The 12,282-nt window shown below is 39.8% G+C and overlaps 1 protein-coding gene across 15 annotated transcripts in view; it reads left to right on the top strand.

Annotated features, from left to right (window-relative positions):
• TANC2 (tetratricopeptide repeat, ankyrin repeat and coiled-coil containing 2) overlaps nucleotides 1–12,282 on the top strand; it is a 290,145-nt gene that overhangs the window by 127,211 nt on the left and 150,652 nt on the right. For 9 of the 15 annotated variants that reach the window (XM_030021407.2, XM_030021414.2, XM_030021413.2 and 6 more), the window contains 2 exons: nucleotides 1,674–1,745; nucleotides 7,269–7,448. In XM_030021407.2, the coding sequence (XP_029877267.1) occupies nucleotides 1,674–1,745; nucleotides 7,269–7,448 (252 nt within the window). The remainder of the gene's footprint in view (nucleotides 1–1,673; nucleotides 1,746–7,268; nucleotides 7,449–12,282) is intronic. The other 6 variants (XM_030021420.1, XM_030021424.2, XM_030021425.2 and 3 more) reach the window with 3 other exon arrangements.

Genomic DNA, 12,282 nt, shown 5'->3' with positions numbered 1-12,282 from the left:
TTCGTAACTTAGAGGTTGTCCATGTGGACTCATAGCCGGGGGCCTTTAGCGGTGGTGATTATATCTGTATGCAAAGCAGTGTTCAAAACCAATGTTGTGTATTACAAGTAAAAATACAGAGATAGTGATCTATTGATACTCTTTTATGCCAGCTGGACTGTAGGAAGGCTCAATGCAACTAATCCCAAGAAGGCATCTCCAGGCTAATAAAAGCTCCTATGAATACGTCAAAATTGTAGCCGTATTTGCAATGTCACATCCTTCTTGCAACCAGAATAGAAAAGTGAGCAGGGAAAATGTCATGGTCTTGACACCTGGCAGTTGTGATGGCTTATCGGGGCATGAGCAGTTGATATAAAATAAGGGATTTCCAGGTTGCTTTAGCTGGCGTTAGGAGGCTGACCTTGATGTGCAGCTGTTGTATGAGCAGGGAAAAATGCAAAGGTGACAGAAAATTGTGTTGCTGGCACCCATTCAAGTTGCCTGAACGTGGCTTCAGGGAAACTGAGGACTGGAAACGTTTTACCAAGGGAAGAGGAACCAGAAAACCTCTCCGTGGCCGGGGCTGTGGCCCTGCTTTTTTGGGGGGTCGGGTAGACTTAAATTTTCGGTCACCTTACCCAGTTCTGCTGTTGTGCTCCAATACACAACTTACCTTTCAAGCCAGGCTAACAAATGGGACTCACACATAATATGACTTTATCAAGTTGAATTACTTTATGGCATAACAGGCCTGTCCAACGAATAACTCTGGGGATATATAGATATATATAGATATAAACATAGCAGAGTGCAGCTGCTTTTAGTATAATCAAAAAGTATAAATGCTAAAATTGACTACTGAGGTTTTTAAACAGCTATTTAAGAATTCAGTTATTTCAAAACTATTTTTAAAGATTCTAAAAGCTTCCCCTTCCCCTGCCATAAGGTGTAGTAACTGCTGAAATACATCCTGCATTTTAAATGCTTGTTTTTGCTTTTTCACAATCTGCACAGCTAGACTTCTTTTTGCTTTCAGCTGGCATAAACCCTGTGTACTCAAGCATCTATATTGATGTGCCTATCTATTGTTTCTAATCTGGTCAGTTGATCAATGAAGACCAGCATGTAATTAATTGTGTAATATTGTACACAATGTCCCACTCTACATTTATCCAGATGGATTTGTTACTTGTTAACTATAGCTGCTTTCCTAAACAGTTTCAAGAGGATATAATGGTTTTGTTCTTCCCAGCCTTCCTGGTTTTTAGCTGACAGATAATTTTAAAGGGAAACAATTTCATAGAATATTCTTTTTCTTTTTTCTTTTTTTTCTGGATCTCTTTCTTCAAACACTTAGTCTCTTTTATATTTTGATAAAACGGTCCAAAGTGAAGGAACTAATTGAAGATGCACAATTTGGTTACTATTTCATTCAAATGTCTGTGGGGTCACTAGGAGAAATTAAAAGCCTACTTCTATCCTGAGGACCTCACAGATTTCATTTACAGTGAGCTGGGGAGAAACTGGAAGGAACAGCAAAGGAGTCAGCAGTTTGCCCCATTTTCAGTCTGCAACAGGGACTTTTTGTTCTGCTGTGCCTAAAAGATAGGTGATGGTACTCAAGGAAAAGTTGCATCTGCCTGACCTGTCCACTATGATGTTCTACTTCTGCTGTTTTGGTTCTCATGCAGATGGAGGGAACGAGGAGCCACCAGACCGAAGACAGGCAAGTGTAGACTCCCGTCAGAGCCGATCTGGGCAAGGTAAACGTTAGTGTTGTTCTGCCTCAGTGACTCGTTTCTCATTTGTTCACCTTTTATATATACATTTTGTGTTTTTCATAAGACTATGTAATCTGACGGAGTTTTGTAACCATTGTTATTATCCACATAGCTACAAATTTACTAATATTCACAAAACAGACTATCTTTGTATAGTTTGAAGGAGTTCAGACTAACTCATGGCGCAGCACAGGCGTACCTGTAGAGTGTACGGCATCTCCATTTTGCAGACGGAGGGACGGAGCTTTACGCAAGGGCGGTTGTTGGAGCTGGTGGTGTAAGAAGGCTTCAGCATATACCAGCCCAAATCAACAGGCCATTAGGTGACCGCTTGCTTTCTCCCCCTGGTTGCAAAGGGGTGAACCCAGCAGGTTCTCAATAACCAGGTTATCCTTCCCCTCCCAAGGCCCATGATGTGATAGAGGGGGGACCTGTGTGTTCCTGACCTGGGGGCTGAACAGCCATGTGTTACGTCTTTTGCTTCGTTGTGTTTCATCCTACAGGAACAGGGCAAGAGGTCCCAGGAAAACCTAGTAAAAATAGGTTTTATATTATTTAAATAATGATTCTACAACCTCTTTTGTTCAGTATCCATTATTCACAATAGGCTTGGTGGTTAAAACCACCGCTAGAGCTGTGTAATGGGGATTTCTGTCACTGACAGCAGCAGCTCTTAGATCTGTGCTGGCTTACGTGTCCTTTGAAGTAGCTTACTTAAAGTTTTAAGCATTTCCTCATTTTGAGGGTTGTGAAAACGCTGGTATTTTCACACAGCTCTTGAGACTTAGAAGCATTTTTTGGAAGCATGGCTCTTGTAGGTGCTATGTGCATTGACTTATTTTCTCTTTGGGATTGCAGCAATAATTTTCCTTTCATTTAGGTTCACGTCTGTTGTTGTCATGGTGTCCTAATGACTTATTATGGAGACATTTTCTCCAGAGCATTGTTCTTTTTTGGCAGTATTCCAGTGTTGCCCAGGCAAAATTATTGCAAGTGATTGAAGCCCGCGATCAGAATTAGGGGGATCGGAATTTAGAGTTAAAACCCTTGAAGCCCTGTGAAACGTCAACAACTGAAACTGCTCTGTTAACATAGGATCTTTTTATTAGTATTTTAAAATTTATTGTTTAAAATTTTCTTATTTTAAAATAGAAGAGTTAAAATAAAATTAGGAAGGAAGAAGGGAATTTATAACTGCACATACTCCATGATAGCTCGCATACAAGTAGCCTTTCTGTGCTTCGATAATACAGAATGAATGGTTGCTCTTTTCCAGACAGTGTTAGCTCAGATAAAGTTGCTGTTGTGTTACTTCTGCAGGCTGAGCCTTGGCCGCTTTCTCTGCCGTTAGTCCCTGTGATGTCCTTTCATTTGTGTGGGTTTTGTCCGTTGGTTTGTTGTTACAAGATACAGCAGCTCAGATGCAGCTGCTGATGGGAGTTGCCTGCTGGGTTTCCGTACGCTTGTTTCAGACATTCTGTTCGCTCAGGTTACGTTTCAGCCTATTTATTCAGCATCACGGCTGCTGTGGAAAAGTACCAGTTTTGGGCAGAGGACATGGGGCTTTTTTTGCAAATACTTACTTGCCAAAGAATGACCAATCTATATCTGTTTGCCTCAATGAGTATGACTCTAGGAATTGCAGTTAGCTAGCAAGAAGTTGCAGCATGAGAGGGAGTAGAGGGAGAAACAGGTAAAGAAAATACTTCCAACTTCTTGGAGAAACAAGCTTCTGTGCTAAATATTTCCATTTGGATCAATGGATGCAATTGTAGACGCAGGCTTTCTGCAGTGTAGAAGTCGTCTCTTTGCTCTTTAGAAGTATTATATTTAACTTTGCCCTGGTCTGTGTCCGTAGGTTGCTATCTATCTCCACGTTAACATGTATTTTTCATAATGATGGGTTAAGGGGTTTTATTATGCTCAGATAAACCAGCCAACTGAAATGAGGCAGTCGTCCTACTTGTGTTTAAACTTCCATGTTGCCGGGTGTGATGCCCAAGTATTGTAGCTGTCTGTAAAGCTTTACTATCTTGGAAAACTTCAAGAAATAGTTCATTAGTTCAAATATGCACTTTGCAGTAGCATTTTATTTAAATATATTTTATAGACAAACTGTCAAAGTTCCAGTTCAGCTGTGAATGATCCCTAATTTGAGGGTTTGATAAACCCAATATTCTTTCTGACTGAAACAAATTTAAAACTGTTTCAAGTACCTTGCTTGTGTGTTTGTTTACTCCAGCAAGGATGAGAGGAATTTTGACATCTGTGGAATGAAAATAGTACCTTGTGGATATTTTGTGAGTTCACTGATTTTGTTCTGAAGCATTTTAATTTTAAGAGGGAAAACACTCCTGAAAACTTTGCGAAGATATAATTACTTTTATTTCTATATAAGATACTGCCCCCAATTGCCCTTGGTTTCAGGTAAAGATTGGCCAAAGATACTGGGAACTTACACCATGATAACCAGTGAAATGCACACAGACTTTTAGGTCTTTCCCAGACCTTAAGTCCCAGACCTCACAGTTCCCTCAAACGCCAAAATCTGGCCTGAGGAAATTTGAACTTTGTTTTTAAGAATCAAAATCAATGATGGCAAATCTTTTTTCTTGTGTCTGGCGCAAAATGTATTTTGAAAAAAAGTCATAGCTTGTTTCTGTCGAAGCCAATGCCGATTTTGGCACTGATGCCGGTTTGCCTTTCCTGGCACTCGCAGGTGATTATGAATAGGCTTGCAGAGTCAGCAGAGGTGTTCAGCTTGCAGTAACCCTGGAAAAAGCAAGGCCCTCGATCAGCTTACGTCAAGTAAGCTATATATGGAGCCAGTAATTGCAAGTGGTGATGCACAGCTGGAAGAAGTAAATTTTTTTTGCTGTATTAGCAGCGTGCTATCATATTATGCCCTCCTGGAAAAAACATGCCCAACTGCACTAGCAGAGCCACTGCATCTTTTGGATGATTAGTAGGAAAAACTTAGAAACAAGATCATCAAACTTGAGATTTTGAGCTCTGCTGAGCAGTAGCACTGTGCTGTGTGCTGTGTGTGTGTGCAAGACTTGGGCTTGCTCTTGAGAGCACGTGCGTTTCTCCAACATACCTTGTTTGTCCCGTCTGCCTGATGTGGTGCCTAATGTCCAATGGAAGGAGACCTGAGAAATGGCAGTGTTCCTACCTCTGCAGCTGTGGTCGTTGTGTGTAGCTCAGACGTGTGTCAAGTGGGAGACCCCAGGATGGCGCTCGGCTGGCTGAACGTGGGTGGGTGCAGTGGAGCTGCCTGTTGCCCTCGGCTGTCTTTGTAGCCCATGGAGAGGTCATGGATGGAGTCAGTGGAGTGTCCAGGCTGGGGTACTTCTCTTCCTGAACGAGAACCCTAAAACATGTCATTAGATGAATCTTGTCCTAAACTCCCAGCCTTCTAGAAGCTCTTCTAGACAGCTTGCGTGGATGTAGACACCTCTTTTGTGGACACCAAAATTAGATGAGAGGAATGCATTTTCAGCACACCAAAGTACTGCTGGTGTGTGTGATTGAAGAGGACTGGTGAAATGCTTTGGAGATGGGCATAAGCACAGACGTGATGTCTGTAACGAAGCGGTGCTGATGGTAGGTGGGTCACAGTGGCACATGGCAGCTTCACTTGGATGGTCTTGGGTTGAGAAGCAAGGCTGAGCTGCTGCTCACGTAGAAATGGTAGTAACTGCAGGGAAAAGGTGGTAAGGCAGTAATTCTAGTTTTCTCTGACTATAGCCAAATATTTTTTTTTTATACACACACACACACACACATATATATTTACATGTGTATATCTATATAAAAGGCATGATATTGTCAGCAACAGCATCTTTCAATTAAAAAAAAAAAAAAAAGAATAGAATGAACTGTTCCCCCTTAAAGGGATGTACTCTGTTAGAGCATTTCTGTGCACACTTAATTAAAGCAGCATGAAGTGAATAGAAAAACATCAGTGTCTGGCTCATAGTTTGTGGCAATAATGACATTCTCAGATGAATAAAACATATCGAACTGTGGCATACTTACTAGAGCATACTGAAGTTAAAAAAAAAAATCACCTTTGTAAGGATTAGGTTTTGAATATGTGTTCAGTAAACTACTGCGAATGTGGCAAGTGTTCAGGAAGCAAGTGAGTAAAAGTTGTACTTTGAACTGTCAAAAATAGTGTATGTATACAGTGTGTTAGTGTTTGGTTTCTTGTAAAGAATGATACAAAAATGCTGAGATATTCCTGAAAGTTGGCATCAGTATTAGATGGATTTTAGCCACAAATGATGCTACTTCTTAGCACGCTTCAGGAACTTGTCCAACATTTTTGACAGTTATTTCAATCTGGGTTTTTCCTCTGATCATAAACAATACGTTGGGTTGTTCACATTGTTCGTTGGATGTCTGGAATAAAGTTAGTCCGTCATCACCTCTAGACTACCAATATTTGAGCCATTTACCCTTTTGTCTTCTCCCCACTTCTGTCTGTCTACCCTTCTGTCTAGCAGTTAAATTTCCTCTTTTAAACATGTTCTCGCAAGCCATTGAGAACAGCACAGCTATCCAATGGAAATCAAATAATGAATGCCTCTATGGAGGAAAAACATAAGTAGGCACTAAAAACTAAAATCCATCTCTTAAAGGTGTGTCAAGTGTAGTCTTACATTATCTGTAATGAAATATTAATGCTAACAGTTTTAAGTTGGTTTTGCAGAAGAATTATTAGTTGTCTGTGTTAGGTTGTTAATCTTATTGACTAGAGGTGGAGAACCACGTGTTCTTGACCCAGAGGTTTCCATATTCTGCAGCTAATAGGAGGAACCTTATGGCTCCCAACTCTCATTAATATTTATTGTAACAATTAGCAATATGTGCCTTTATTGTTCTATCTCCACTTGTTGTCATGTTATTTGGTGTCTTCCATGTGGATCTGTAGTGATGTGACCCCCATACAGGCTTTGTGCGTCTCTGGGTGCTTCTGTACGTTTGTCAGGGGAGAGTTGGAAGTGGTGGCTGCTTTTGGAGGCTTTTGTTGTTTGGTTTTGTTCGGGGTTTTTTTTAGACTAAAGGTCGTCGTGTTAAAATTTAATTCAACTGGCAGGTTTTTTATTAGAAATCCGCAAGCAAACCGCACAAGAAACTATCAGTAAAAGGATGATTGCTTTGTTTGAATTATATTTAAAACTGGTGACTCTAGGACTCTGAAAGACAAATTAAAAAAATGAAAATAAATTCCTCATGGTTATGCTGTTCATAATCTAAAGATGTGTGCTGAGATGCTGTTCCAGAAATACAGTTTCTTCAAGGGAAGTGTCAAGACCATGCAAGATGAACAGGAGAAAGCAGCCGTCCCTGCTCCCTGCAGGGCTGAGAGCGGCGTGCAGCGAGGTGGCTCTGCGGCTGGGCTCACCCGAGCCAGACAGTTCTCTGTCTAGGAATGATAAAAGCAGGAGACTCCCTTGTATTCTAACCAGTTCCTTTTTATTTTTATATTCCCATCAGGCACCTCCACAGAGAACGACTGTGCTTTTGAACCAGACTACGCTATTCCGCCACTCCCAGTGACCGAAGGTATGCAGCACATTCGGATTATGGAGGGCATGTCCCGCTCCCTTCCATCCTCCCCCTTACTCACACATCAGTCTATCAGTGTTCGGCTCCAACCTGTGAAGAAGTTAACTGGTAAGGACTTTAAATAAAGTTCAGTGGGGCTTTTAAGGTCCGTTGGTGCAAAAATCTGTAAGAAAACGCTTTGAACAAGCTTCTGTGTACAAGTCATCATTTGTTTATTATAGCAGCTACTTTAGTGAAAACCAGGAATGGATTGGATTTCATGCTGACAGAGAAATCTTTCTATTCTGAAAATGATCTTTCTGTTTTACAAATATTCTCTAGTTTTCTGAGAAATTTCTAGCAGAGTGTATTTCATTTCCACTTTGTATTGTGGTTTATGCACAGTGGAAGTGTTACAGTAATTTTAAAGAACTTTATGCTAAAATTTTGAATGCCGAGAGAATACATCAGAAAAATTATAAACTTATACAGCAAAGTGATTTTTTTCATAGTTCATGCACATTTTTAAACTGTTTATCTAATCTGCTGGGATTGTGGTTTGAACACCTAGAGATTTTAAAGTAGTTGGATTTTCAAAAGCACTTGGAGTCTAACATCCATGTAAAAGCCTGACATCGTATTTCTACTGGTCACAGTTTTGAGAAACTTGCTTCTTGCCTAAAATCTGACATCCCTCCGTGCCCATCTTTAAAAACGATCAGCCAGTGTACTGCGTTTGTACTGAGAGAAACCTCCAAAGATAATTTTTACCTGATATTATCTGATCTATGGTAACAAAAGGGAGCTCTGATACACTTTGTACCTTTTGTTTTCCCTGCCCTCTGGTGAAATGAGAAATTGAAAAGGACAGGAGGAAGATTCCTGAATCGTGACAGAGTCACTTTGCAGGATCTCATGGTGGTCTGAGCCTGTCACTAGCAGTGGAGCTCAAGAGGTGCAAGAGAATCAGGCGGAAGGAGTTTTAAAAGGACATGAAAATAGTTTAAAAGGGAAGTTTCAGTGCCTTACTCAGCTGTCTTCAACATGAGTTTCCCATCACTAAGAAATTCTAAAGCATGGCTGAGGTTCTGCCTTAAAATGTGAAGGCCTAAAACAACTTGGTGGAAATGAGAACAGCTATGTACTTCAGAGGCTGGCTCTTCAGGAGGGCCAATGATGTGACACTTGGAGGATTTGTGGGGTTTTATGGATTTGGGGGTTTTTTTGAAACGCTTTCCTTTTTAAGAATATCCTTCAGTTTGCAGTCCTGAGTCAGGGCTGTGCAGCTGGATGTTCAGAGCTCCTTTGTGTTTGTCCTTCAGCATTTCCTTCTCTTTTGCAGAACAGCTACGAATTGTACTTTACCAGAGTAGCTGCTAACACTAGATTTTTAAAAGTTCAGTTTCAACTTCTGGAATCATAAAATTCAGTAGTGGATTACGAAAGTAGTTTCAAAATGCAATCCATTTCAGCTTAGTGTCTCTAAAACCCTGTTATTTTTTATTGTGGTTATCGGTACTTTCCTCAGGTACGAATATGTTGCTTGCAGCACTTCGCGGGGTGGAAATTCTGTGTGTGCTTGGTTTGTTTTCCGGTTTTTGTTTTTCTTTTTTCTTGTCATGCCACACAATAATGGGTAGGTGTGGAATCCACAACCTTCCTGCCAGAAAAAGCATAGGTTATGAAAAATGACAAAGATAAATCAAGGCTATTTTTAATTCTCACAGCATGTCTGTACTTGTTTAATTTATTGAGTAATGTATAGCTAGTTTGTTCCTGCTTTTCCTGAGTTTTCTCCCATGATCCCCACATTCATCCAGTTTCCTCTTCCTTTTAGTTTTTGATTTACTTGTAGTTTTCGTCTTTGTTTTGTGTGGCTTCCTTAGTAGAGGCAGGTAATATTAGCCAGTTCCATAGACCTTTTTTCAGTTAGGAAAGGATGGAAAAGCATTGTATTTTACAAATAGTTTAGGCCTTTGTAGTATCTTTATCTTGTTCATTATCCTTCTGTCCCCTTCTTTTGACTATAATCCTTTGTGTTTATATGATCTTCTGTTGGAGCTCTGAGTAACGTTATATTCATATATTTACTTGAACAGTTCATTACTCTTCTCTGAAATACTTGCAGAGGGTTTTTGCTGTACCCCATGGAAAGACCAATTTTTCTTATACCACTGCAGCTCCATTTCTCTAACAACTTCCAGCTTGCTCAGCAAGCTGCCTTGGTGTAGATCTGCTGGATTTCTGGCTTGTCAACAGACATTAACTTCCTCCCACTTCTCAAATCACAACAGTTCATCCTAGCAGATTAAGCTCCATGTATTCATAATTATCTTTTTCTGGGTGGAAACAGCTCAGACTCCATTTAGCTCCAAACTTGGAAAGCTTTTGTTGGAGTTGGTGGGGCTGCTGTTTGGAGTGTCCCACTTGTTCCTCAAAAGACCAGATATTGAAATCCCAGCAGTGGCTTTTGCAGGTAGTAATTCAAAGAAAAGGATTGTGATTCATACAGACTTCAGGGGTTTAGGCAGTTTGCTGAAACATGTGCTCAAACACCAGTGAGGTGGTTCTGTAGAGCTGTGCTGTGGACATTTAGCTGGTGAAAATGCATACGCCTCTGTCGGTCTGGTTTGCAAACTATATGCGATGAAATCTAGACCTGAACAAGATGTGTACAAAACAGGAAGATATCAATAAAATGCTGGTAATTGTTATTACAGAAAAGTAAGAGAAGAAAAGCGTAGGCTCCTGGTTTTGTTTGGAGGTCCGTTTTGGGGCCACACACAAGAATCTGTTGGAAATTGATTGGGAAGATGACTACGTCTGTCTTCTACTTGCATTCTTTTCCTTTTTTCCATCTGTTTTAAATATCCTGTTCCGGCTAGGCTGAATCTGGTATAGCATGAAAACACATGATAATATTTTGCACGTACATGTCTTGATGACTCCAGTGCAGCTCCTGATATACTTCGAATTCGAAGTGTGTTTCAGTGCGTTGGTGGATTAGCATGATTTTTAAAATTATTAGTGTAATTTACTGTTGATATTGTAAAAGGAAGGTATTCATTTTACATCCTCATGCAGTCATTGTAGGAATTTGTTTGCTTTCATTAAGGTAACCTGTAAAGGAACTGGGAAAGTAATGCTTTCGGCTCTTTGTCATTCACAGTACTTACCACATTTCTTCAACTATTCCTTATCATCTGTCTCTCTTATTTACTACTGATCTGAGAGATTTAAAAAGCAAAAAAATCCCTCGGCAGCAGAAAGACATGGCTGTTGAATGACTGACCGTTTACTGTATCAACAAATAAAAAGTTGGGGTTTTTTTTCTGGTGGACATCGAGTGGCTGTTTGTAAAGATCCTCTTCATTTTTACTCATTAGTAAAACAGCATGATCTGTAAAATAAAGAAAATTTGGTTTTAATATTAGATTCGTGAAGACAAGTTCACAGCCTTGCGCTATTTTTGGATGTGTTTTTTCCCAATTTTGACCAATACCCCTCTCCGATTTTACGAAAGTCTTGTAAGTGCCATCGTAGCATACTCAAAATCTGGTAGAATTGATAAGCAGCTTGGTTTAAAAAATCTTCCTGTGACTGTGGGAGCTTTCAGATAAAAATAAGCATCCAGCAGTTTGACAGTAAATGCATGGAGACATTTCACAAAGTCTCACTGGCTGTGATGGTTTCCTCTTCTGCTTTGTCTCGTTATGCTGTCCAGTTGTTAATCCTACACAATAACAGCAGTGATTCCTTTTGGAAAAGGGATGAGGGTGATTCTGGGAAACTGAAGTATTACAAAAAGAGTCTTTTGTCCGTCTGACAGTTGCCACATGGATTTTTCAAAGCGACCTTCAGAGCATAGAAAATTGTTGAGAAATTATCCAATTGTAGGGGCTTTTTCATGCTGTTAGCTTCTTACATACATTTGTGTGTGACTAACCCATTCATGTCATAATTTCCATATCTGCAGAGTAGTTGGATAGCGGAATAGTACTATCTGTTACATAAAAACCTTTGTTGTCTTGTATATTTTTTTCTTTTTTACTAAAGATTTAATTCCTAAAACCATTTGCAACAAAAAGTGACTCCACCAACTTCTGCATTTATGCTTTCTGGAATTCTTCAGAGATGAAAATTTGAATACAAAAGACTTTTTAGGCTCTTCACAAGATGATTTTCTCACGTTCAAGGGCTAAAGTATCTTGGGTCATTCTGGATCTGCATGCATCCATTCCAGTGTAGTAGAGTAGGTCTGTCGGTTCTGATGGGGAAAGCAGCTACCGAGATGGCCCTTTTTCATGGGCATCACGGGGTGTCACGTTAATTTGGGGTTTAACTTAGCCCTTGAGAAAGGAAAAGAAACCTGTATGGTGCAGAGAAACTTACCCAGTAGAAACTGCGATGCTATCTATCTATTTATTTATTCATCTATTTATAATATAATCTTTTAAAGTTCTTAACCTGGCTGATTTGTAAACAAGTCGGCTTTTCATCCACATGAAAGTTCAGATGTCCACTTTTGCTAAAAAGCAATAGGAGCATGTTACACAGTGTGTTAAGTTTCTTTCCAGAGGAACTGAGGTCACTTGCTAGCCTGTTGATATCTGGGTTTTCTATGTATGGAGACTTGGCTGGATTCAGAGGTTGATAAATATTCAGTATGGTTGCAATTTTCACTCTGCTGAATAGTCTGGTGATTAAGAAAAACTAAGGTCATTGTGGCTCTAAAGGGTGAAGTAATAGTAAGCATAAGTAATCAGCTCTCCCTTTCCTGCCTGTATAACCTATTATTTAGCAGTGGCTAAGAACGTATTTTAGATTGGCATGTTCAACCTCCGTTTATGCTGTTTAATAATTTTTTTTTTAGTAACAACAGTGGCTTTATTAGCAAGTGTAATGTGAAAAATACATAATAAAAAGAAAAAAAAAACCACCAACAACCCGTACCAGCCCAGGA

This window comes from Aquila chrysaetos, chromosome 8, assembly GCF_900496995.4.
Source record: "Aquila chrysaetos chrysaetos chromosome 8, bAquChr1.4, whole genome shotgun sequence".
In the NCBI taxonomy this organism is placed as follows: domain Eukaryota; kingdom Metazoa; phylum Chordata; class Aves; order Accipitriformes; family Accipitridae; genus Aquila; species Aquila chrysaetos.
The sequence above is the reverse complement of the archived record's forward strand: the minus strand, read 5'-3'. Positions and strand labels throughout refer to the sequence as shown.